General features: G+C 39.5%; 1 protein-coding gene across 4 annotated transcripts in view; it reads right to left on the bottom strand.

The window, feature by feature from the left end:
• Positions 1 to 25988, bottom strand: part of DHRS7B (dehydrogenase/reductase 7B) — a 56598-nt gene that overhangs the window by 15567 nt on the left and 15043 nt on the right. For 3 of the 4 annotated variants that reach the window (XM_026005654.2, XM_072730578.1, XM_072730580.1), the window contains one exon: positions 2814 to 2992. In XM_026005654.2, the coding sequence (XP_025861439.1) occupies positions 2814 to 2992 (179 nt within the window). Of the gene's footprint in view, positions 1 to 2813; positions 2993 to 8262; positions 8717 to 25988 lie in introns of those variants that run through there. The other variant, XM_026005658.2, reaches the window with a different exon arrangement.

The following is a 25988-nucleotide window of genomic DNA, read 5'->3' as shown; positions in this document are numbered from 1 at the left end:
CCAGAGGGGAGATAATACTGAGTCCTGCAGTCAGATGTGGGGCTGGCTTGAATCTAGAAGTCCTAGGGCACATCTGCATCATAGCTGTGAGAGTTCAGTGAGATAAAGTGTAAGCCCCCTACTGGGCCTGGATGGAACACCCATTACTGAAATATCAATATACTGACATAAGTCCTTGCCACTCCCCCTCAGATGTGAACTCCCTAAGGGAAGGGACCCTGTCTTTCCTTTGTGTGTCCCAGCATTTGGCCCAGAACCTCACAAATGGCCCAGATGCTCAATCAGCATTGGCTGTGGTACTACCAACCACAAGATGCAGCAGGGATGGGTTTACTGCAATTCTGGGTGCCTCTCAGCTTTCTTCCATGGCACCAAGAGCCAGTGTGGATGGAAGACCAGTCCTAGTGTGGTGTGGGATGGAAGCAGATGCTGAGGAGGAGGAAACTCCATTTGACGCGCCTGCATTGGCCCCTGGTACTCTGCCAAAATCAGCGTACGTGTGTGGAAGGGAAATGACAGCAGCTCTACAAACCCACCTGGATAAGGTCAGGGGTGGTGACTGACTCTGGGCCTGTATTCCAGCATACAACCCCAGGACCAAGAGGCTTGACATGTTTACTAAAACAGAGAGAACTAGTGATGCCTGGGTGGCTCAGCGGTTGAGCATCTGCCTTCGGCTCAGGGTCTGATCCTGGAGTCCCAGGATCAAGTTCTGCATCAGGCTCCCTGAATGAAGCCTGCTTCTCCCTCTGCCTGTGTCTCTGCCTTTCTCTCTCTGTGTCTCTCATGAATAAATATATATAAAACTTAAAAAAAAAAATAAAACAGAACTAAATTGAAGAAGTGAGGTAAGGAACAGCTGAAATGTCACTTACTCTGTTTCCAACCTTGCCAAGGCCAAACTCAAGGTATAGCTGAAGGCAAAGCCCCAGGGAGAGGAAGGTGAGGGGGAGGGAACGCCAAGGCCATGGACTGGGGATGCTGACTGAGTCCAGGAAAAAGCATGCTTTGGCCCCTCAGCGGTAAAACTGTTTTTTAAATTAGTGGCCATATTTGATAATTGGGAGCCTTCATATAAAAACCCCTATTTCGTCATCAAGACAGTGTGGTACTGGCACAAAAACAGACACACAGATCAATGGAACAGAATAGAGAATCCAGAAGTGGACCCTCAACTTTATGGTCAACAATATTCGACAAAGGAGGAAAGACTATCCACTGGAAAAAAGACAGTCTCTTCAATAAATAGTTGCTGGGAAAATTGGACATCCACATGCAGAAGAATGAAACTAGACCATTCTCTTATACCAGACACAAAGATAAACTCAAAATGGATGAAAGATCTTAATGTGAGACAAGATTCCATCAAAATCCTAGAGGAGAACACATGCAACACCCTTTTTGAACTTGGCCACAGCAACTTCTTGCAAGATACATCCATGAAGGCAAGAGAAACAAAAGCAAAAATGAACTATTGGGACTTCATCAAAATAAGAAGCTTTTGCACAGCCAAAGAAACAGTCAACAAAACTAAAAGACAACCTACAGAATGGGAGAAGATATCTGCAAATGACATATCAGATAAAGGGCTAGCATCCAAGATCTATAAAGAACTTATTAAACTCAACAGCAAAGAAACAAACAATCCACTCATGAAATGGGCAAAAGACATGAACAGAAATCTCACAGAGGAAGACATAGACGTGGCCAACAAGCACATGAGAAAATGCTCCACATCACTTGCCATCAGGGAGATACAAATCAAAACCACAATGAGATACCACCTCACACCAGTGAGAATGGGGAAAATTAACAAGACAGGAAATAACAAATGTTGGAGAGGATGTGGGAAAGGGGAACCCTCTTGCACTGTTGGTGGGAATGGGAACTGGTGCAGCCACTCTGGAAAACTGTGTGGACTTTCCTCAAAGAGTTAAAAAGAGATCTGCCCTACGACCCAGCCATTGCACTGCTGGGGATTTACCCCAAAGATAGAGATGCAGTGAAATGCCAGGACACCTGCACCCCGATGTTTATAGCAGCAATGTCCACAATAGCCAAACTGTGGAAGGAGCCTTGGTGTCCATCAAAAGATGAATGGATAAAGAAGATGTGGTTTATGTATACAATGGAATATTACTCCGCCATTAGAAACGACAAATACCCACCATTTGCTTCGATGTGGATGGAACTGGAGGGTATTATGCTGAGTGAAATAAATCAACTGGAGAAGGACAAACATTATATGGTCTCATTCATTTGGCGAATATAAAATATAGTCAAAGGGAATAAAGGGAAAAGGAGAAAAAATGAGTGGGAAATATCAGAAAGGGAGACAGAACATGAGAGACTCCTAACTCTGAGAAATGAACAAGGGGTGGTAGAAAGGGAGGTGGGCGGGGGGTGGGGTGACTGGGTGATGGGCACTGAGGGGGGCACTTGATGAGATGAGCACTGGGTGTTATTCTATATGTTGGCAAATTGAACACCAATAAAAAATAAAAATAAAAATAAAAACTATTTTCACAACTAGCTGGAGTGGAATAAGGTGGCCCCCTTTGATGAAACACTTGAGTCTTCAGTTTGCCACAGTCCTCCTCAGGGCTTTTGCTTCCCAATACTGATGCTGAAAGTCAGGGGCCATTTCTCATTGCCCTTAAGCTCTCGCCTTTTCCACATGGACCAGAGGCAATAACATACTCTTGTTCCAAGTTACTTAGCCTGTTGCACTTATTTGCACACATGCAGCGGAGCTGCTCCTGGTACCTGGGCTCAGTTCCCTGCCCCCTGGCAGCACTGCCCCCAGGACCTACCTCGCCCCAGGCCTGAGGTAGCACCCGTAATGACCACCACAGCGTTCCGGAGGTAGGCCCTCATGCGGATCCGTTGCAGCAGCTTGAAGAGGCTAAAGATTCCCACACAGCCAAACAGCAGGGGCAGGATGGCCGTAGAGGTAATAAAGTCCATGATCCTCACCTTCAGCAGACTCTTCCTGAAAGAACCCAAATCAAATAATTTTGTGACAAAACAGAAAAATTCCAGGGACTTGCCAGCCCTCCTCCCTCTAGACTAATAATACAGAGCCCAGAACTCTCTTGTGTGGACTTTAGCTCTTAGCCCAGCACTATCTTTTTAGGCCTGTTTTCTATGCCAACGGCTCAGCACCATTGCTTTCTCTCACTTTGACTGACATGAGCAAACAGCAAAGCCACAGGCCTTGAGATGCCTCTGAGGCGCCCAGCGACCCCAGAACAAACAGAGAGTCATTCAGTGAGGGACCCAGTTACCTATGAGTGTGACAGGAGGCTCGGGTATAACCACACTCACCTGATTCTCCTTCAGAAACCTATTTAGGGAGACCTAAGTACATCCATTATCATTTTCAACCCCATTTGTGAAACTAGAAAACATTTTTTAAAAAAGGATAAAGAAAATCATGCCAATCCTTCTGCTCTTCCCTAAGCAGATGGAGGTTTCTGGGTGGGGTGTGCCCTGGATGGTCTCTGTGATGGCCTGTAAATGTCCTCCTGGCCATAGGCCTCACAGTCACCCAACGGGAATTCAGTGCAGAGGGGAGCTGCCCTTTGCCAAGCGTAGGCGCAGACTCAGGCTGTGAAGCAGGATGCCCTGCCATGCACTGTGGCGTATTCTCACTTAGCATTCGCCACAGATCCATGATCAACCAGATGAAATCAGAAGTCTACAGGAGCCGTCTATGTGACAGCGGCAGTCAATTCTTAGGATCCATTCCTTCCACGACTGTCCCAAATTCCCTTACTCTCCCAAGCTTCCTGATTCCTTGTCACTCACCCATGCCTCCATTGAACAAGGTAAGCTAAGAGAGGAGGGAGACGAAGGATTAAAAGAAGGTCAAGGATGAGCCAGTAAGGAGCAACACCATGTCTGTCACTTTGAAAAAAAATGCCCTGTAAGGCTATTTGACAAGTGGGCTGAGTCTATTATACAAAAGGCCCTACACCCACAGTCCTCCTCCAGGACTGAGACATCATGAGCATAGTAATCTTGTTCAGGAAGGAAGAGGCTGGAAACCAAAAGCAGAGCTCCTATGAACCAGCCTAAAGCTTTCAACGCTTCATCAGATTAGGAGTAACTATGTCAAATCCTTGCTCATCTGCTGAATGTACCATGTCCTCAACTTCCTATATTAAAAAAAAAAATTTCTGCTTCCTTTCCAAGACAACATCAACTCTGTGGGTATCACAAAGCCAGAAACCCACTGAACCCCAACAAAGATCCACTTACATGTTGAGCTGCTTTGATCTTGAACCTTAGAATCAGGGTGAGCTGTACCGATCTAAGTTAAACTGCTTAAGTGCAAAAGGGTTCTGCTCAGATTTGAACTGCCAACTCAACTATTTATTTATTTCATCTACCTTTCTAAATATATCCAATTTCTTGGTCACCATAAAAAATTAACATTCTTAGACCAACGTGTAAAAATGAGTTTCCCATCAATCTCCACTTAATCCACTTCTGAAAAATCCCCAACAACTGTCTGCTAAGTGGTTACATTTCTCTCTCACCCTACATTGTGCCAAGCCTATACTCAGATGAACTGGCAATTAAAGTGGCTTCTAAAGTGCCAAGCTCTTTACCTGGGTACTATTGGCACCACCCCCTGCCCACAAATGGAAGCTAAGGCCAACTGTTCTAGCCTACAGGAAGGGCCGAGTCCCAGGGGAAACATTAGAACTCAAGGACACCTGGGAAGTACTCAGAACTGTGTAGAACAGGTACCAGTACCTCTGCAGTTCTGTGGGTCTGCAGGTACTGCCTTGAGGCCTTCGTAGGACCCACCCTCTGAAGACTGCAGGGTATAGGAGTATTTCCCAGGGGTGGGAGGGTGAATTCTGGGGAACAGGAATGATTGCTAGTTTGTTAGTATAGCTTTAGCAGAAAACTACAGCAATTGATAGAAAACACAGGTAAGGCCCCAAGGTAATTATAGCTCAGAACTTTCATGTAATGAACTTGGGGGGTAGGGAATTTTCAATCCAGCAGGATGGCTATCTAGGAAGAGCTTTAGCCCACTGCAATCCCAGATCCTTATACCAGGCAGGTCCCAACGTGGATCACCCTGCTTGGCACAGAATCACATGGGGCCCGGCCACTGCCCAGGATGACCAAGGAGGTGAGGAAAGGACTCTGAAGGCACAACAGGCCTCAGTCCCTGGGTGGAGGTGCAGAGCTCCATTAGATCAGCTGGGTGGAAACAGCTCCACACACTCCTCCACAGGCCCCCAGAGACCAGAGCTTTGTGGAACCTGCCTGTTTCAGACCTTCAATCTGGGGCTGAGCCAGAATTCCACTGAAGGCTACAGGGGTGTCATGTACTATGCAGCCTATTGCCCCCCCCCCCCTTCAAAATTCAGAGGTTGCAGAGACAACAAGGAAAACACTAACTGTAGCCAAGTGACAACAGTGGAGGAGTTAAGGATGAGCCCTTGAACCAGCCTGGCTAGGTTCACATCCTGGCTCAGCCACTAACTTACCAGCCTGGGTAAGGGACCTCCCCACACTGGGCCTTCGTGTCCTCATCTATAAAATGAGGGCATGTGAGTACCCACCTCACATGTCTGTTATGAGGTCAGATGAATTAATACATGGAAATGTGTGTACAGTCCCTAGAAAAGTGTAAGCACTCAGTAAATGTAGTTGCTATTGGCATCATCATGACCCAGAGAAAAAGTTCCTGGCCCAAGAATTAGTTTCCCAACAGTTAGATTTCTAAGGTTGTCTGAAAGAGTCCCTGGTTTATGAAAACTGGTTTCTTCCAAATGAAGCATAATCATTAAACATAGTTTGCTGGTGTTTAATTTTTATACCTTCATAAACCATTTGGTTGAATTACATTAATAGGAAAAAAAGAAACCCCAACTTTGTCAGAAGGAGTCAGAATCTCATATGCCACAGTGTATATCAGAAAATGTGGCCACCAGAACAGTCATCGAAGCAAACACAACAAGGAGAGAGTAGACAAGTGCCCAAAGTCCCTGCTCCCCTTTTTTCACACCCAGTGAGGAGCAGGATGAAAACAAACCCACCTAGCAAGGATCCCCCACCCCCACCCCCTGGGGAAGACAATGACAGCTCCCAACAAACTGCATTTTCATGCACCTATTTCCAACACAAGCCAGCAATCTAGGACACGAAGAAAAGAGAGAGATCTACACACCGTCTCGTATACTTCTGGGATTCCTTGCGCACCTGACACAACAGCGCATGCCAGCCTTGGTCTCCTGGCCCTGGGGACCACTTTGCCTGAGGCAAATATGGCACCAGGTTAATGGGATCCATCCTCGGCCCGTGGGCCGGCTTTCTGTGGGGAGAGCGCACATCTGCATTCAGTCTGGCAAGTTGTTAACAGAATCAGAATGCAAAGTAAATTAGAAATCAGCACCAACTGTGCCCAGGTAACTCAGGATGATGATGGTGGGAAAAGACATTCCAGAGCAAGTCGTTTATTTGAGAGTATTATGCTCAGTTTCAGGGTAGGTATTCAGGTCACTTTCCTGACCAGGTGAAACTGGTCATATTGACAATCCCAATTTTCTGGGAGTTTCTCAAAATTCCTAAAGACTTTCCCCTTTTAATCCACTCTACAGTGCACATGGGCATACAGATGGGGTCCTGGGCTGCTAGGCCTCCCCTGTCTCTGAATGCTAGTGGGGCCAGCCCCTCTGTGTCTCAGCTTCAGCAGCGGGATGGCCAAGAAAGCCAAATATGAAGGTAACGTAGCCCTATCATCTTGCTGTGGTATCTGGGGGCATTCTCCAAGCAAATAGACAGGTTCAAAGTGGAAGAAAGGAATTGTGTCCTGACTGGCCACATTTCCAGATTAGAAAATAAATCTCCTATGTAAAAGAAGATCAAGGGGGTCTGTTTTCTTGAAAATGGAATATAAGAAGGACTTTACAATGTTTACAAATTTTGCATTTTATGTTGAAATGCTTAACTGCTAGTTTCAGATAGAACTGGGAAGGCAAGATTGATGGTATAAAAAGGCAGTGGGAAAAAAAATTTAGCTCACGATTTCTCTCATTTGGAGATCACTTATACATAGAAAGGACAGCCCAGCATCACTGTGAGCTACAGCAGAAAGTAGGACAAGTGACAAAGAGAGAGTGAGATCAGAAAAGGAAGAAGGTGAGAGAACCCCCCTCAAATAGAAGCCACAGTTCACACGGGGTCTAGAAGTACAAGTGCACTGCGTAACAGAAAAGTGTGCACTCACAGTTGTGTCTACTCTCGTAACTGACAGGGAAGTGACCTGAAGCATGACCTTACACTAATAAGCCACATCAAGTGGCGTGAAGAAGTTAGAGTTCAGGCATTCACACACAAAGCTTGTCTGCTTGTATTTTCATATACCACAGACTATGGAGCTCTAGACCTAAGTTAAAAGAGGGTAAAGGGTAGAAAAATCCCTTCCTGGGTGAGGGTTACTTCAGTCTGGACAGCCAGAAAGTTCATGGGTTCTCACTGTGATTTTGAAATTCAGCTGTTCCCTATTTCCACTGAGAGGTTCTTTAAAAAGACTTTTGGAACCTCAAACTGGAAATAAGACTATTTCCAAGAAATCAACTCTGAGCAGAAATGTCACTTCAATGTTATTCCATTCCTCATCCTTTAGCTAAAATTCTACATTGCATTTCACAGATGGAATCTGTTCCTAAGATTCCTTTCTTCTCTCAACCAATTACAAAAAATAAAGTAAATGGAACCATCAATAAAAAAAAGGTTATTAGGAATCTACTCAGAACCACAGAAATTAAACCATTAACAGCCACACCCTAAAATCACCAGAGGGTATCTGAAAGCCCTTCACAGTTAAAGAATAAAAGTGATTTCAGGTCTGAAAGGAGCATTAGTCACGAAATAATTTGTCATGTTATGCACAAGAAAATCAGGCTAAAGGGCAGAGTAGAGTTCCAACTGGAGGGCAGGTTGCTGAAATCATGCAGCAAGGAGTGGCTGAGTATCACCAAAAGCAGTTAGGATCCCGTTCCCACAAACCTATGCCTCTTCTTGTATTTCAACTGATGACCAGCTCTATTTAAGAGACCAGCTGGTCTATTAAAGGTGACATAAGCTATGGGTCACGCTTATGACCCATATCTGAAAATACATATCTATTTTCAGAAAGTAAAAGCAGAGTAAAGCTGCTCTTTTTTGGTCTCAGGCGTAGGAGAAGCAGCAGCTAAGGCCGTCTTTGACTGGAAAGAAAGAACAATATCCTACCTCAGATGACAGCTACTTTGCCAGTGGTGGGTCCTGGTGCCAGCGTCTTCTCTGGGCTCTTGACCCGGGGCAGTGTGACTACAACTAGAGGCCAGAGGACACCTGCAGGTCAGCAAGCCCTCCCTGGACTGCTGGAACAAGCCACCGACAAGTGGCTTCGAGGGTGTATTTCAGGATGCCTGCCTTAGGGCCCCCAGTTGAAAGGAGTGCAGGCTGGCATTAGGAAAGCTAAAACCCAAAAGCAGTCCTGAAACTGTTTCAGATGGAGCTCCTGAGGGCCCACTCCAGGGAAGAGCAACTACACTGAAGCAAGCCCTGCTCTCCAGTGAAACGCTGAGCACACACTGCAGAGCAGCCCCAGCCAGGGAGGGCGGGAAGAGAGATGCCAGCACAGCTCCAGACCCTGCCGTGCAGGCTCCCCACACAGGAGCTGGGCACCAGAGTCTAGTTGTTTATTGTGGGCCAAAGGCTTAGCTCTGCTTTTAAAGACAGCACTCATGATGTCTACGTAGCACCTTGCCACAAAAGAAACAATTCTGGTTTCTAATGTGCTTTATAGAATGAATTAAGTCTTACTGGAAGATGCAGGGGTGATCTCACCCTCTTTCCTAGGAAACACACAAGTAGCTCTGACAGAAATCAAATGGCACATTCACTGTGACGGTGAAGCAGAAAAAACACTACATTGGCACTTGGGGAGCTGGGTTAGAGTCCACTATATCATGTATTTGCTGTATGGTATAGGAAAATTTACTTATGATCTGCAAATATGTGCCCTGATTTCAAAATGTGGATGATTATTCCAATGACAAGACACAAAGGAAGCACCTCATACATGCTGACATCCTGAACAAACATGCTACTGATTCCTAAACTCACGGAGGAAAGGCAGTTCTGAGAGGATCTGGGAAAGGAACGAAGCATGGCAGCCAAGTGGGTGGCATTAAGGGCAATTCATGTTTAAGCATGTTTGGTAAAAAGACCAAATGTATTACTTTATATTCACATTTCATATATCAAGTGCCATCTGCTACCAGACTCGGCTAAAACTGGGATGTAAGGCAATGAATGAAGTAGACATGGTTTCTGACCTTGTGGAGCTGACAGCCTACATGGGGAGACTTACAATGAAAAAACACAAAAATTAAATGATTAGAATTGTGATAATGAAAGAAACAATCATGGTAAAACCACATAGAGGTGGCCTGTCTAAGGGACAAACCGTTCCTCAAGCTTTAATCCAAAGTCAAAACAATTCAAACCACTATGCTGGCCACACAACACACAACCTGGCCTAGGGCAGCTACTAGTTTCTGACTCCTGAGTTTTAGATTATTACCTTAAGGTCTTACATATAATAATGAATATGACAGACGAGATACCCATGTAAATGTAAAGTCAAGAATCCAGTATGTTTATGATTTTTTAAAAGATGTATTTATTTTATTTTTAGAGAGAGAGTGGGAAGGACAGAGGAAGAGGAAGAGAGAATCCTAAATGGACTTCGGAGCCCGTCAAGGGGCTGGATCTCATGACCCTGAGTTGAAACCAAGGGTGGGACACTTAACTGACTGGCGCCCCAGGAATCCAGCGTGTTTAAAAGAAGCTGGTAAGGCCCAAACCAGAGTATCTAATAGTAACTGTGTATGGGTATCAGCTCCAAGAATAAGCAGAAAACATAGTAAACAATATTTGTACTCAAACGTGGGTACAATCACGTACTATATCTCCTATAGTATAAATTCATTCCACAAACATTTACTGAGCACCTACTGTGTGTCAATTTTTCCAGTTTCTGTGGTATAGTGAACGAACAGTAAGTAAACTGCTGTGTTCGTGGAGATGACATATCAATGGGAGAGACAAACAATAAAAAGGATAAGCAAATAAAATGTACATTAAAAGGGCTCTAGGACAATGGTGGAATAGGAGGAACCAGGAATCTATCTCCCCGCCTACTCAGTAACTGCATTGGCAGAATCTGTCCCCTAGAACTATGTATTTTAGAACTGGGCAGTCTTTTAAAGGCTTGCAAATTCCCAGAAGGCTTGGCTGGGGAGTTGTGGTTAATTTCTGTCAATTTCGGCTGTAGGCACAGTAGCAGCAACACAATCTCCACCCTAGGGGAATGCAGCCATGCACCAGATCCTGGAGCAATTTACATATAGCTTGCTAGAATGAGGGTGGGCAAAAAAGGCCCGCCCCTCTGATTATCAGGGATTTGTGCCTGACTGCTTTATAGCTGCTTCTGATCACAGAGGTGCAGACAGAGGTGGGCAGCCAGTGTGGCTGCAGCTCCCTCCATTGTAGCAAGCCTCTCCACCTCTGGATGAGGGGGCCACCAGGGTGTTTATAGGGCTAGCAGCATTTTATCCTCCCTTCATTTTCCTCTTTTTCTCCTTTTGGAAGCCAGTAATTAGAGTAAGACATTCAAAAGCAATTGAATACATGGGGAAAATTAGAAAGTGACTGAATATCCAGGAAAAGGCACATGCTCAGAAAAGACCTGAGAAGACCTTAAATTCAAAGATCGTGCTGATCCTCAGCACAAAGTCAGCCTATAAAAATAAATACTTGAATTAATTAATTAACAAAAGACAGCAAACACTAGGGAACAGAGAAAATCTGATTTCAGAGTTACCATATTATTAGATTAAAATGTCCAGTTTTCAACAAAAAAAGTCAAACAGCATACAAAGAAATAGGAAACTGTCTCATTCAAAGGAAAAAAATAAACAACAGAAACTATCCCTACAAAAGAACTATAAATTTACCTGAAGAAGATATTAAAACAATCATCTAAAGCTGCTCAAAAAACTAAAGATGTAGAGAACATCAAGCAAATAATGTGTAAAAATAATGGAAATACCAATAATAAGACAAAATCTAAAAAAAAAAAAAAGGAAAAGGAAATACTGGAGTTGAAAAGAATAACATAAATGAAAGTCACTAGAGCCATTTAAAGGGAATTTAAGCAGGCAGAAGACAGAATCAGTGAACTTGAAGATAGGGCAATGGAAAGTACTGAATCTAAGAAACGGGGAAAAAGACTGAATAAAAGTGAACAGAACATAAGGGACCCATGAGACACATCAAGCCAACCAGCATATACACTGCAGAAGCTTCAAAAACAGAAGAGAGAAAGGGGCAGAGAGAATACTTGAAGTAGTGGCTGAAAACTTCCCAACTCTGCTGAAAGACATGAATATAAACACCCAAAAAACTCAATGAACTCCAGGTAACATGAACTCAAAGAGACCCATATGAAGACATATTATCATCAAACTATCTAAAGGCAAAGACAGAGAACCCTGAAAGTTGGAAAAGTGACTTGTCACACACAAGAGCTCCTCAATAAAATTATCGACACATTTCTCATCACAAACTTTAGAGAATATAACACACACACATACACACACACACACAAAAGAGAATATAACGCAGTGGGCAATATATTCAAAGTGCTAAAAAAAACAAAAACAAAAAACAAAAAAAAAAAAACAAAAAAACACCAAAAAGCTGTCAACCAAAAATCTTGTATCTGGCAAAACTGTCCTTCAAAAGTGAGGGAAAAATTAAGACATTCCCAGATAAACAAAAGCTGAGATAGTTTATCACTACATTTACTCTGCAAAAAGTATCACAGGCGTCCTCAAGGTGAAATGAAAAGACACTACACAGTACCTCAAAGCCATGTGGAGAAATAAAGATTTCAATAAAGATAAATACATGCAAATTATTATAACAACAGTTTGTAAAACCACTTTCTGTTTTCTACATGATTTAAAAGGCTAATACATCTTTAAAAAATAATTTTTAGTTTAAAAGCTAATATTATTTTAACTTTGGTCTGTAACTCCAAATCTTGTTTCCTACATAATTTAGGAGACTAATGCATTTAAAATTAGTATTAGTTTAGTCTTTGGGGCATGCAATGTATAAAGATGTAATTTTGCAACATCAAAACCAAAGGGATGGGGACAGAGTTGTAAAGTAGAATTTTTGTCTGTTATTGAAGTTAAACTGGTATAAAATCAAATTACAATGTTATAATATTAGGATGTTAAACATAATCCCAATTGTAACCATAAAGAAAATAACTAAAAAATAAATAAATAAATAAAAATAAATAAATAAATAAAAATAAATAAATAAATAAATAAAAAGAAAATAACTATACAACGTACACAAAAGGAAATGAAAACAGAATCAAACATTTCACTACAAAAAAAAAATCAACTAATGTAAAAGACAGTAAAAAAAGAAATGGGGGGGGGGGGACAGAGAACAAATAGCACAACTGCAGAAGTAAGTCCTTTCTTACCTGTAATTACTTTAAATGTAAATGGATTAAACTCTCCAAAGAACAGAATTTGGCAGAATAGATAAAAATCACATGATTCAACTATATGCTGCCTACAAGAGACTCACTTGAGATCTAAAGACACAAACGGGTTGAAAGTGAAAGGATGGAAAAAGATACCCCACGCAAACAGCAAAAGAGAACAGGGTGGCTACATTAATATCAGATAAAATGGACTTTAAATCTGCTTTTGGTTTTTTAAAGATTTTATTTATTATTTATTTGACAGAGAGAGAGGCAGAGAGGAAGAGTGTATGCACAAGTAGGGGGAGTGGCAGGCAGAGGGAGAGGGAGAAGCAGAACCCTGGGATGTTCTCAAGTACACATAGGACAATTTCCAAGATATACATACATTAGGCCACAAATTTCCAAATTAGTCTCAATATTTAAAAGACAGATATCATATAAACTATCTTCTGTAACCACAACAGGATAAAGCTGAAAATCAGTAACAAGAGATATTAGAAAATACTTAGTGATAAATAAAAACAAAAACATAATATATTAAACTAAAATATACAACAAAAGAGTGGTAAGGGGGAAATTCATAACTATAAATATGCACATTATAAAACAAGAAAGACTTCAATGACCTAACTCTACAATTTAAAAATACTAGAAAAAAAACAACTAAAGTCAAAGCCAGCAGAAGAAAGGAAATAATAAAGATTAAAGCAGAGATAAATGAAACAGAAAATAGAGAAATCATTGAAACCAAAAGTTGATGCTTTGAAAAGATCAACAAAATTGACAAACCTTTACCTAGATGTACTAAAAAGAAAGAAAAGACTCAACTTACTAAGATCAGAAAAGAAAGTGATGACATTACTACTGATTCTACAGAAATAAAAAGATTACAAGAGAGTACTATGAACATTATACACCAACAAATTGGATAACCTGGATGAAATGGACATATCCTAGAAACATAAAACCTACCAAAACTCAATCACTAAGAAATAGAATATCCGAATAGACCAATAACTACTAAAGAGACTGAATCCATAATAAAAAAATGTCAAGAAAGAAAAGTCCTGGGGGTGCCTGGGTGGCTCAGCACATGATCTCAGGGTCATGAGATTAAGCCCATGTCAAACTCTGTGCTGAGTGTGGAGCCTGATTAAGATTCTCTCTCTCACTCTGACCCTCCATGCCACTTCAAGTACACTCTCTATCTCTTTCTCTCTCTCTAAAAAAAGGAAAAACAAGTCTCAGGTCCAATGGCTTTATTGGTGCATTCTACCAAACATTTAAAGAACTAACACTAGTCCTTAAACTTTTCCGAAAAATTGTAAAGAACACTTCCTAACTTATTCAATGAGATCAGCACTGCCCTGATACCAAGGGGAAAAAAGAAAAAACACCATGAAGAAAAAAAAACAAAAACATAAACAAATACAGACCAACATCCCTTTTGAAAATTGATGTAAAAATCCCCCCCAAAATATTAACAAATTCAACTCAGCAGCATATTAAAAAAATTATACACCATGACCAAATGGGATATGTCCCTGAAATCCAAAAATAGTTCAACAAATGAAAATTGATCATTGTAATATGCCACATCAGCTAGAGGAATAAAACCATGTAACCATCTCAACTGATGCGGAAAAAGCACTTGACAAAATTTAACACCCTTTCATGATAAACACACCTAACAAAATAGTAATAGAAGGAAACTGCCTCAAATTAATAAAAACTACATATGAAAAACCCACAGCGAACCTCATACTCAACTGTAAAAGACTGAAAACTTTTCTTCTAAGACCAAGAACAAAAATAAATAAATAAATGAGACCAAGAACAAAGCATGGGTGTCAACTTCCCCACACAGTATTGGAATGAGGCAAGAAATAAAAGGCATCTAAATTGGAAAGGAGGAGGTAAAATTATCCGTTTGCAGACGGTATGATCTTACATAGGAAACCCTACACAAAAATGTGTGAGGATAAATAAATATAGCAAAGTAGCAAAATACAAAGTCCACACACACAAATCAGTTGGTATTTCTACATGCAAACAATGACCAACTGAGAAGGAAATTACAAAAACAATTCTATTTAAGATACAGCTGAAAAAATTAAATACTTAATAATTTTTTTAAAGATTTTATTTATTTATTCATGAGAGACACAGAGAGAGAGAGGCACAGACACAGGCAGAGGGAGAAGCAGGCTTCATGCATGGAGCCCGATGTGGGACTCGATCCTGGAACTCCAGGATCATGCCCTGAGCCTAAGGCAGACAGATGCCCAACTGCTGAGCCACCCAGGTATCCCTAAATACTTAATAACTTAACCAAGAAGGTAAAGACTTGTAAAATGAAAACTACCAAATATTCCTAAAAGAAATTCAACAAGACATAAATGGAATATATCCCATATTCATGGAACAGAACACTTAACATTATTAAAATATCAACACTACCCAAAGTGCTCTACAGATTCAATGCAATTCCTATCAAAATCCCAGAGATATTTTACAGAAATAAAAGAATTCTTCCTTAAAATTAATACGGAATCTCAAATGTCTCCTAATAGCCAAAACAATCTTGAGAAAGAACAAAGCTGGACGACTTCTATTTCCCGATTTCAAAACTTACTACAAAGCTACAGTAACCAAAACTGTGTGGTTTGGGCATAAAGATAGACATATAGACCAGTGGAATACAGCAGCAAGTCCAGAAATAAACCCTTCCACATATGGTCAAATGATCTCTGACAAGGGTACCAAGATCATTCAGTGGGGGAAGGGATGGTCCTTTCAACAGACAGTGCTGGCAAAACTGGATATCCACATGCAAAAGAGCAAAGTTGGACCCTTCCCTTATACAAAAGTTAACTCAAAATGAAACAAGAACCTAAATGTAAAGACCTAAAACAATAAAACTCTTTGAAGAAAACATAGGGCAAAAGCTTCACAATGTTGGATTTGGCAATGATTTCTAGGATCAACTCCAAAGGCAAAAGCAACAAAAGAAAAACTAGATAAACTGAACTTCATGAAAATTTTAAACTTTTTCTCATTAAAAGACACTATCCACAGAATAAAAAGGCAACCTACGGGAGAAACTATTTTCAAACTATATACCTAATAAGGGATCAATATCCAGATTATAGAGAACTCATACAATGCAAAACAAATCAAAACAAAAACAAACAACCCTATTCAAAAATGTCCAAAGACTTGAATAGATATTTCTCAACAGGAGATATACAAATGGCCAATAAAGTACATGAAAAGATGCTCAATATCACTACCTAATGCAAATGAAAACTATGAGATACTATTTCATATCCATTAGGATGACTACTACAAAAAAAAAACAAAACAGAAAATAACAACTGTTGGGGAGGATGTAGAGAAGTTGAAACCCTTGAGGACTGTGGGTGGGAATGTAAAATGGTAGAGATGCTGATAAAACAGTATAAAGTTTTGTCAAAAAATTAGAAGCAGAATTATCATATGATCCAGTGATTCCACTTGTGGATATATACCCCAAAAAATTGAAAACAGGCCCTCAAAGAGAGATGTGTGCACCCATGTTCATCAAAGCATTATTCACCATAGATAAAACATGGAAGCAACCAAAGTGTCCATCAACCAATGAACAGATAAACAAAATATAGTATATATACAATGGAATATTATTCAGCCTTTAAAACAAAGGAAATTCTGCAATATGCTACAACATGGATGAACCTTGCACACATTATGGTAAGTGAAATAAGCCAGTTACAAAAGGACAATCACTTTATAATTCCACTTATATGAGATACTTGGAGCAGTCAAAAACTTAAAGCCAAAAAGTAGAATGGCAGTTGCTAGAGGCTGGGGTGGAAGCAGGAAAGGATGGGAGTTACGTTTTAATGCAGGAAAGCAGGAAAGGATGGGAGTTTCAGTTTTGCAAGATAAAGAGTTTTGGAGATAGGCAGTAGTGATGGTGGGTGGCACAACAATACAAATGTATCTAATACTGCTAAGCTGTACACTTAAAAAGTAGAGGGTTTAGCTGTCTCAATCTGTGGAGTGTGCAACTGTTGATCTCAAGGGTTTTGAGTTCCAGCCCCATGTTGGGTGTTGAGATCACTTAAAAATAAAATCCTTTAAAAAAAGATGGTAAACTTTATTATGTGTATTTTATCACAATTAAAAAGAAAGAAAAAGAAGTATGTCATTCACAAAGAATTAAACACTAAATGTTGCCCAACTTCAAGTAGGCTCATGGTTGAAATCAGATTATCTTAAATTTTAACAAATGACTCGGTTTCCTCATGGATTTAGATAAATCATCTGCCCCTGTCTACTATCTCTCTTAGACAATTTGCCTTACAGTAATTCATTTAGGATGATGCTTCCTCTGAATTCCAAGTTATTTTTAGAATTGAAAAACATTATTGTGAAATTTAACTAGGAAATGCCCTTTATTCTGAAGCAGTTTTTACAATGCTTATTATACTTAAAACTTGTAGTGCCCTGACTTTTATGCCAGAAAACATAAAGGAAGAAATTTCACAAACTGAAAGGGCAAAAGGAGAAGGAAAGCATAATAACCTGAGAGGGGTTTTCCATAGCCAACTTCTAAGCTTTCATTTAAAAATAGCCTAGCGAGTGCCCTATCACTTTATTTTCAGTGTCCTAGCAAACTGCTCCATGAGCATAGCTATGTCTCCTCAGGACAGACCCATGGCAGGGAGCCAACCAAACTATTTCAACCTCAGATTTCCCACTTTTCTCCAAGCATATTTTCCCCCTTATTTCTCTCTGAGACTTTTCGGTCTTCAAAAATATATATTTGGCAAATTCCAGAGTCTATATGAAAAGAAAAAACAGGGACCCCTGGGTGGCTCAGTGGTTGATCTGCCTTTGGTTCAGGGCATGATCCTGGGGTCCCAGGATGGAGCCCCATATCAGGCTCCCTGCACGGAGCTTGCTTTTCCCTCTTCCTATGTCTCTGCCTCTCTGTCTCTCATGAATAAGTAAATAAAATCTTTAAAATAAAATCAAAGTAAAAATTAAAAGAAAAACACTTCCAATTGAAATAATCTTTTAGGGATCCCTGGGTGGTGCAGCGGTTTGGCGCCTGCCTTTGGCCCAGGGCGCAATCCTGGAGACCCGGGATCGAGTCCCACGTCGGGCTCCCGGTGCATGGAGCCTGCTTCTCCCTCTGCCTGTGTCTCTGCCTCTCTCTCTCTCTCTCTCTCTCTATCACAAATAAATAAAAATAAAAAAAAAATTAAAAAAAAATGAAATAATCTTTTATACATACACTGTATTTGTTGGTGGTGTCTAACAGTATAAGGGCTATCTTTTAAACTGCATTTAAATATACAACATCACATAATGAAACTTTTTTTTCTGGTAATATAAGAGTTATTAAAGCTTAGCCACAGAATGAGGTGAAAGCAAACCAACTTTAAAGCCAATTTTAGGAGTCAAGAAATGAAAGATTTAAGTTTCTTTCCTTCCATAGCAAAATGCTGATGGTTGTTGAGGTTGTATACAGGGTATATGGGGACTCACTGTACTATTCTAGTTTTGTGTATCTTTGAGCATTTCCTTAATTTCTACTTCATGCTCAACTTTGCTAAAATGAAGTTGGAAAAGTGAACAATTAGCTATACTGAAAGTATTACTTTGTAAAATAAGATTAGCTAATACCATCAACTAGAACACCAAAAGGGACAAACTGACTAATGTTAAGTTATAGTGGCATCTATGGGGGGCAGCACGGTGGGTGGGGTTTTGATTTGGACCTTTCCTGGGCCTTGAGACCAGGTGACTGACTACAGAGTAAATCACCAGACTTCCAGGCTTCCCTTGCTGATGATTTTCCAAATCAGCTGGTTCTAAACCACATTACTCATCCTCATCTAATCATGACCTACATAAGAAGCACCTCTTAAAATCCAGATCCAGGGCCCCACCCACTACAGACCTTTGAAATCAGTAATCCCAGAAAAGGTGAGATCTGGGAATCTGGACTTTTGATGCCCTCCTCTGATAATTTTTAACAGATACCAAAGTTAAAAGCCCCTGAAAATCTCTTTGTCTACAAAGACAGATGTGCCACTCTGGGGGTCATAAGGGCTATCTGCCAACCTCCATTCACAAGGTCAGGGGTAACTGCTTCTTTTCTAGATTTCATCAACAGGAAAGCTAACAAGGTCCTCCACCGCCACCTCTACCACAAAGACCAGCCCCGCCACCCCCAACTGCCCAGAAACCACCAATCTCATAATTTTTATCCCTGTTTACATCAGTCACCACAGGAAGTCTGGGCCTCCTGAGACATCCTTGGACTCCCAAACCACTCTGTGCACTCCCTTTTCTGACCCCACTTCCCAGCCTTCCTCATATTAACCTGGTAGTACTCTTGATCAGTCAGCAGCAAAATCACTTGCATCTTCAACTCTTGCATTCTCTACTCTGAACAGCCCCTTCACTGTCCTGTTCCAATGATGTCTGGCTCATCCTGAGGACAGATACCCCACAAACCTCTGCCAGTGGCGGCTGTTTCTCCCTCATACTCTCACAAACTGGCTCAAATTCCTCACTATTCCTCCCTTTCTCCCTAAAACTGCCCAGCTTTGACTCTTCCTTGTCAGACTATGTCACTCACTGCCCCCCTCCTTATAATCACCTACTTTCCTCTTGGTCACCACCACCTCCCAAGTCCCCCAGCATTACTTAAAAAGATGTTTAGCTACTTACTGTCATTCCTCCCAGCACATTTCCTGTCATCATAATTCTTAGAGATTTTATATATACATGGGTTCTCCTACCTCTGCCTTAGTTCTGTGACCTGTCCTCCATTATCTTGTCCTCCACCCTACTTCAGCCACTCCCACAGTCAAACAGCAGCCCTTTATAATCTTTGAATTCCACGTTAGGCTTCCCCTGGGAGCCTGCTTCTCCTTCTGCCTATGTCTCTGCCTCTCTCTCTCTCTGTCTCTCATGAATAAATAAATAAAATCTTTAAAAAAAAAAAAAAGAAAGAAAGAAAGAAAGAAAGAAAGAAAGAAAGAAAGAAAGAGGCCTGGAGATGATGTTTTTTTTTTAAGATTTTATTCATGAGAGACACAGAGAGAGAGAGAGACAGAGACAGAGACATAGGCAGAAGGAAAAGCAGGCTCGGAGCCTGCTGCAGAACTCAATCCCAGGACCCCAGGATTACGACCCGAGCCAAAGGCAGATGATCAACCACTGAGCCATCCAGGTGCCCCTGGGCTATTTATTTCTACCTGCAGATACAACACATAGTCCGGAGTTATTTCCTTTTGACCTAATTAGAGGACTTCCCTTTATATTTCTTTTTTTTTAAATTATTGTTTAATTAATTTTTTAAAAGATTTTATTTATTGATGAGACACACACACACAGAGAGAGAGAGAGAGAGAGGCAGAGACACAGGCAGAGGGAGAAGCAGGTTCTATGCTGGGAGCCCAATGTGGGACTCGATCCTGAGACTCCAGGATCACACCCTAGGCCGAAGGCAGGCGCCAAACCACTGAGCCACCCAGGGATCCCCTTCCCTTTATATTTCTTGAAAGATAAGTCTGTAATCCATAATTACCGCATCTTTGTTTACATGAGAATATATTTTACTTTCATTTTGAAGGATAGTTTTAGATATAAAATTTAATATAGAACTTGGTGTTGACAGCTTTTTCATTGAACATGTAACTCCACTGTTGTGTGTCACTTTTTTCAATTATTAATACTTTATTTTGTAGAGCTATTTTAGGTTCACAGCAAAATTGAGCAGAAAGTACAGTTCCCCTATACCTCATATCCTCACAGGTACAGAACTTCCCCCATTATCATCCCCCACCATGGTGGTAAATTTGTTACAACTGATGAACTACATTGATATATCATTATCAACCAAAGTCCATAGTTTACATTATGGTTTACTGTTGGTGCACATTCTATGGGTTTTGAAAAATGTATAATGACATGTGCCCACCACCATGGTATCATATAGAATAGTTTCACTGCCTTGAATATTCTGTCTGGAACATAAAGACTCCTAACTCTGGGAAACGAACTAGGGGTGGTGGAAGGGGAGGAGGGCGGGTGTTGGAGGGGAATGGGTGATGGGCACTGAGGTGGACACTTGACGGGATGAGCACTGGGTGTTTTTCTGTATGTTGGTAAATTGAACACCAATAAAAATTAATTAAAAAAAAAAAAGAGATGAGAAAAAAAAAAAGAATATTCTGTCTGTTGATTCATCCCTTCCTCCCCTGCTAACTCCTGTCAACCACTGATATTTCTAATGTCTCCATAGTTTTGCCTTTTCCAGAATGTCAGATAGTTGGAATCATACATTATGCAACCTTTTCCGGGGGCCTCTTTCACTCAGTAATATGCATTTAAGGTTACTCCATGTCTCCTCATGGTTTGATAGCTCATTTCCTTTTCACATTGAATAACATTCTTTTGTACCACAAAAAAAATATAGTATTCCTAGATGTACCACAGTTTATTCACCTATTCCCCTACTGAAGGGCCTCTTGGTTGCTTGCTGGTTGTGGCAATTACGAGTAAAGATGCTAAAAATATGTTTGCAGGTTTTTGTGTGGACTTAAGTTTTCCATTTATTTGGGTAAATTCCAAGGAGTGCAATTGCTGGATCATACAGTAAGAGTATGTTTAATTTTGTAAGAAACTGCCAAACTGTCTTCCAAAGTGGCTGTGACCTTTTGCATTCCTACCAGCAATAAATGAGAGGTCCTTTTGATACATATCCTTGCCAGGATTGGTGGTGTCAGAGTTTTGGATGTTGGCCATTCAAATAGGTATATATATCAATATCTCATTGTTGTTTTAATTTGCCATTCCCAGTGACATATGAAGTTGAACATCTTTTCATGTTTACTTGCCATCTGCATATCTTTTTTGCAGAAGAGTCTGTTATTCTTTTGCTCAAATTTTGAGCTGTTTATTTTCTTACTATTGAGTTTTTCTTTTAAGATTTTATTTATTTATTCATGAGACGCACAAAGAAAGGCAGAGACACAGGCAGAGGGAAAAGCAGGCTCCCTGGGGAAAACTGGATGTAGACTCAATCCCAGGACCCAGGGATCATGCCCTGAGCCAAAGGCAGATGTTCAATCACTGAGCCATCCAGGTGCCTCACTACTGAGTTTTAAATTAAGAGTTCTTTGTTTATTTTGGACAACAGTCCTTGATCAGATAGGTTTTCTTTCTTTTTTTTTTTTAGATAGGTTTTCTACAAATATTTTCTCCCAATCTGTGGCTTGTCTTCCCCTTTTATTGACATTGGTCTTCCCAGAGCAGAAGTTTTTCATTTTAATGAAGTCTAGTTTCTCAAGAATTTCTTTCATGATCATGTCTTTGGTGTGGTATCTAAGAAGTCATCACCTCCCCTCAGATCATTGAGGTTTTCTCCATCATTATATTTTAGTTTTGTAGCTTTGTGTTTTACATTTGGGTCTGTGACCTAGTCTGAGTTAATTTTTGTGAAGGGTATAAGATCTGTGTTTAGGTTCATATTTTGGGTGTGAATGTTCCAGCATCATTTGTTGAAAAAACTATCTTTGCTCCATTGTATTGTCTTTGTTCCTCTGTCAACAAACAAGTGACTATAGCATTATGTGTCTATTTCTTGGCTCTCTATTCTGTTCCATTGATCTGTTTGTCTGTTCTGTCATCAATACCACACTGTCTTGATTACTGTAGCTTTATAGCCAGCCTTGAGGTTGCATAGTGTCATCTTCCAACTTTGTTCTTTTTCAGTCATCACATTGGCTATTCTGGGTCTTTTCCCTCTCCATATAAATTTTAGGATCAGTTTGCTAATATCCACAAAATAACTAGCTAGGGTTTTTATTAAGATTATGTTGAATCCAAAGATCAAGTTGAGAAGAACTGGTATCTTGATGATATTAATTCTACCCATGAACATGAAATATATATTTAGTTCTTTTATTGGTAGTTTCCCTCATATACATCTTGTATGTATTTTGTTAGACTTATACTTAGGTACTTCATTTTTGCTGGGGGGTAAGGGAGGATGCTACCAGAAATGATAGTCTTTAATTTCAAATTCCACTTATTTATTGCTGGTATACAGGAAAGTGACTGACTTTCATATATTGAATTTGTATCTTGTAACCTAGCTATAATTGCTTATTAATTCCAGGAGGTTTTTTGCTGATTCTTTTGGATTTTCCACATAGACAATCATGTCATCTGTGAAAAAACACCAATTTATTTCTTCTTTCTCAAATAGTATAATCTATTTCTTTTTATCTTACTGCATTAGTTAGGACTTCCAGTACTATGTTGAAAAGCACTGGTGAGAAGAGTATTGCTTTGTTCCTGATCTCAGCAGGGAAGCTTTGAGTTTCTCACCATTAAGTACATTAATGGTGGTTGTGGGTTTATTGTAAATGTTCTTTGTTGAGTTGAGGAAGTGTTCTCTTCCATTCCCATTTGCTGAGAGTTGATTTTTGTGTTGTTGTTGTTTTTAATCATGAATGAGTATTGGATTTTGTCATATGCTTTTTCTATATCCATTGATATGGTCACATAATTTTTCTTCTTCAGTATGTTAACGTGATGGATTACATTAATTGATTTTAGAATGTCCAACCAGCCTTACATGCTGAGATAAATTCCACTTGGCCATGGTGTATATAATTCTTTTTATACAATGCTTGATTCAATTTGGTAATATCTGGTTGAGGATTTTTGTATATGTTCATAAGAAATATTGGTCTATAGTTTTATTTTCTTATAATCTCTTTGTTCAGTTTCAGTATCAGTGTAATGTTGGCCTCACAGAGTGAGTTGTGAAGTATCCCCTCTGCTTCTATCTTTTGGAAGAGATTGTAGAGAATTGGCATAATTTTTTTTTTTTTTAAGATTTTATTTATTTGTGAGAGACACAGAGAGAGAAGCAGAGACATAGGCAGAGGGAGAAGCAGGCAGAAAGCCCGATGCAGGACTTGATGCCGTTACTCTGGGATCACACCCTGAGTCAAAAGCAGATGCTCAACCGCTGAGCCACCAGGCATCCCATGAATTGGCATAATTTCTTATTTAAATGTTTATCAGAATTCTCCACTGAAGTCATTCAGGTCTGATGCTTCCTACTTTGGAACAGTAATTATCAATCACATTTCTTTCATAGATATTGGTCTATTCAGATTGTCTATTTCCTCTTGTATGAGTTTGACAGATTGTGTCTTTCAAAGAATTGGTCAATTTCATCTAGGTTATCAAATTTGTGGGCACAGAATTGTTAACAGAATTCTTTTATATCATGTCTCAGGATCTGTAGTGATGTCTTCTCTTTCTCTTTTGATATTAACAATATCTTTTTTCCCCCCTGGTAAGGCTTATCAATTTTATTGCTCTCTTCAAAAAATCAACTTTTGGTTTTGATTTTCTTTACTGATTTCCTATTATCAATTTCATTGATTTCTATCCAATTATCATATTATTCTGCTTACTTTTGATTTAATTTGCTCTTTTTCCCAAGGTAGAAGCTTAAATTACTAATTTTGGATTTCTCTTTTTATAATAAATGCATTCAATGCAATAAATTTCCAAACACAGTTTTGACTACATTCCACATATTTTGATAAATTAGATTTTCTTTTCACTTAGTTCAAAATATTTTTAAATTTCAGATTTCTTTTTTGACCCATATGTTTTTAGAAGTGTGTGTTTAATCTCCCAAGAATTATGTGGCATTTTCCAACTATCTTTCTGTTACTGACTCCTACTTTAATTCCAATGTAGACTGAAACCAGACAATGTATGATATCTATTATTTTAAGTTTGTTAAATTGTGTTTTATGGTCCAGAATGTGATCTATCTTGCTGAATGTTTCATGTGAAATTGAGAACAATTTTTAATCTGCTCTTGTTGGATGAAATGTTCTATAGATGTTAATTTTATCCATTGATTGATGGTGCTGTTAACTTCAAATATGTTCTTACTGATTTTCTGGTGGGTGGATTATGTCCATTTCTGATAGAGAGGTATTAAATTCTCCAATTGTAATAGTGGATTCATCTATTTGTCTTTGTAGTTCTATCAGTTTTTGCCTCATGTACCTTGACACACCATAGTTTGATGCATACACATTATGGAACATTACATCTTTTGGAAGTATTTTTTACTCTATCGTTATGTAATGCCCTTCTTTATTCCTGATCACTTTCCTTATCCTGAAGTCTTCTCTAAGATTAATACAGGTACTACTGCTGTCTTTTCATTAGTGTTAGCATGATATATCTTTTTCTATCTCTTTTTTTTTAAAGGTATATGTATCTTTATATTTAAAATAGGTTTCTTATACACAACATTCTGTGGGGTCTTGTTTTTTGATCCACTCTGACAATTTCTTTATATAGACCTTTGACCTTTACAGTGATTATTGATATAGTTAGATTAATATCTATCATTATTTGTTGCTGTTTTCTCTTTGTTCTCATCATTCTTTGCTACTATTTTTGTCTTCCATACTCTTTCTACCTTTTGGAGTTTTAACTAAGCATTTATATGATTCCATTTTCTTTTTCTTAGAATATCAATTATACTTTTTAAAAAACATTTTTAGAGGTTACCTTACAGAATGTGGTATATATATTTATAACTAATCCAAACCCACTTTCAGATAATACTATGTCACACTTCACAGATAATGCAAGTGACAAGATACTCCTAATTCCTTTCTTCCATCTCTTATATCATTACTGTCATTCATCTCACTTATACATAAGCATATACACAGAAACACGCACATGCCCCCCCTCCCCTCCCCACACACACAAATTGATACATGTTTCCCATTATTATTCTGAGCAAACTATTACCTGTTAAGCCAATTAAGCATAGGAAAAAATAATTACTTTCACCAATACTCTTCCTTCTTTGATATAGATCTGAGTTTTTGACCTATACCATTTTCCTTCTCTGAAGAACTTCTTTTATCATTTCATGCAAGGCAAGTCTACTGGCAACAAATTTCCTCAATTTTCATCTGAAGAGTTTATTTCCCCTTCGCTTTTGAAAGATAACTTCCCAAGGTATAGAATTGTAGGCTTTTTGGGGTGCCTGGCTGGCTCAGTCAGTGGAGCATGTGACTCTTGATCTCAGGGCTGTGAGCTCAAGGCCCATGTTTGTTTGCTTAAGTAGAGATTACTTAAAAAATAAAAAGTAAAAAAAAAAATTTTTTTTTTCCAAATTCTAGGCTTTTTTCTCCTAATACTTCAGAAATTTCATACCATTCTGTTTTTGTCTGCACAACTTCTGAGGAGAAATCAGATGTATTTCTTATCTTTGTTCCTCTATGGTAAATTTGCTTTTTAAATTTTTTGT

This window comes from Vulpes vulpes, chromosome 12, assembly GCF_048418805.1.
Source record: "Vulpes vulpes isolate BD-2025 chromosome 12, VulVul3, whole genome shotgun sequence".
NCBI lineage: Eukaryota > Metazoa > Chordata > Mammalia > Carnivora > Canidae > Vulpes > Vulpes vulpes.
The sequence above is the reverse complement of the archived record's forward strand: the minus strand, read 5'-3'. Positions and strand labels throughout refer to the sequence as shown.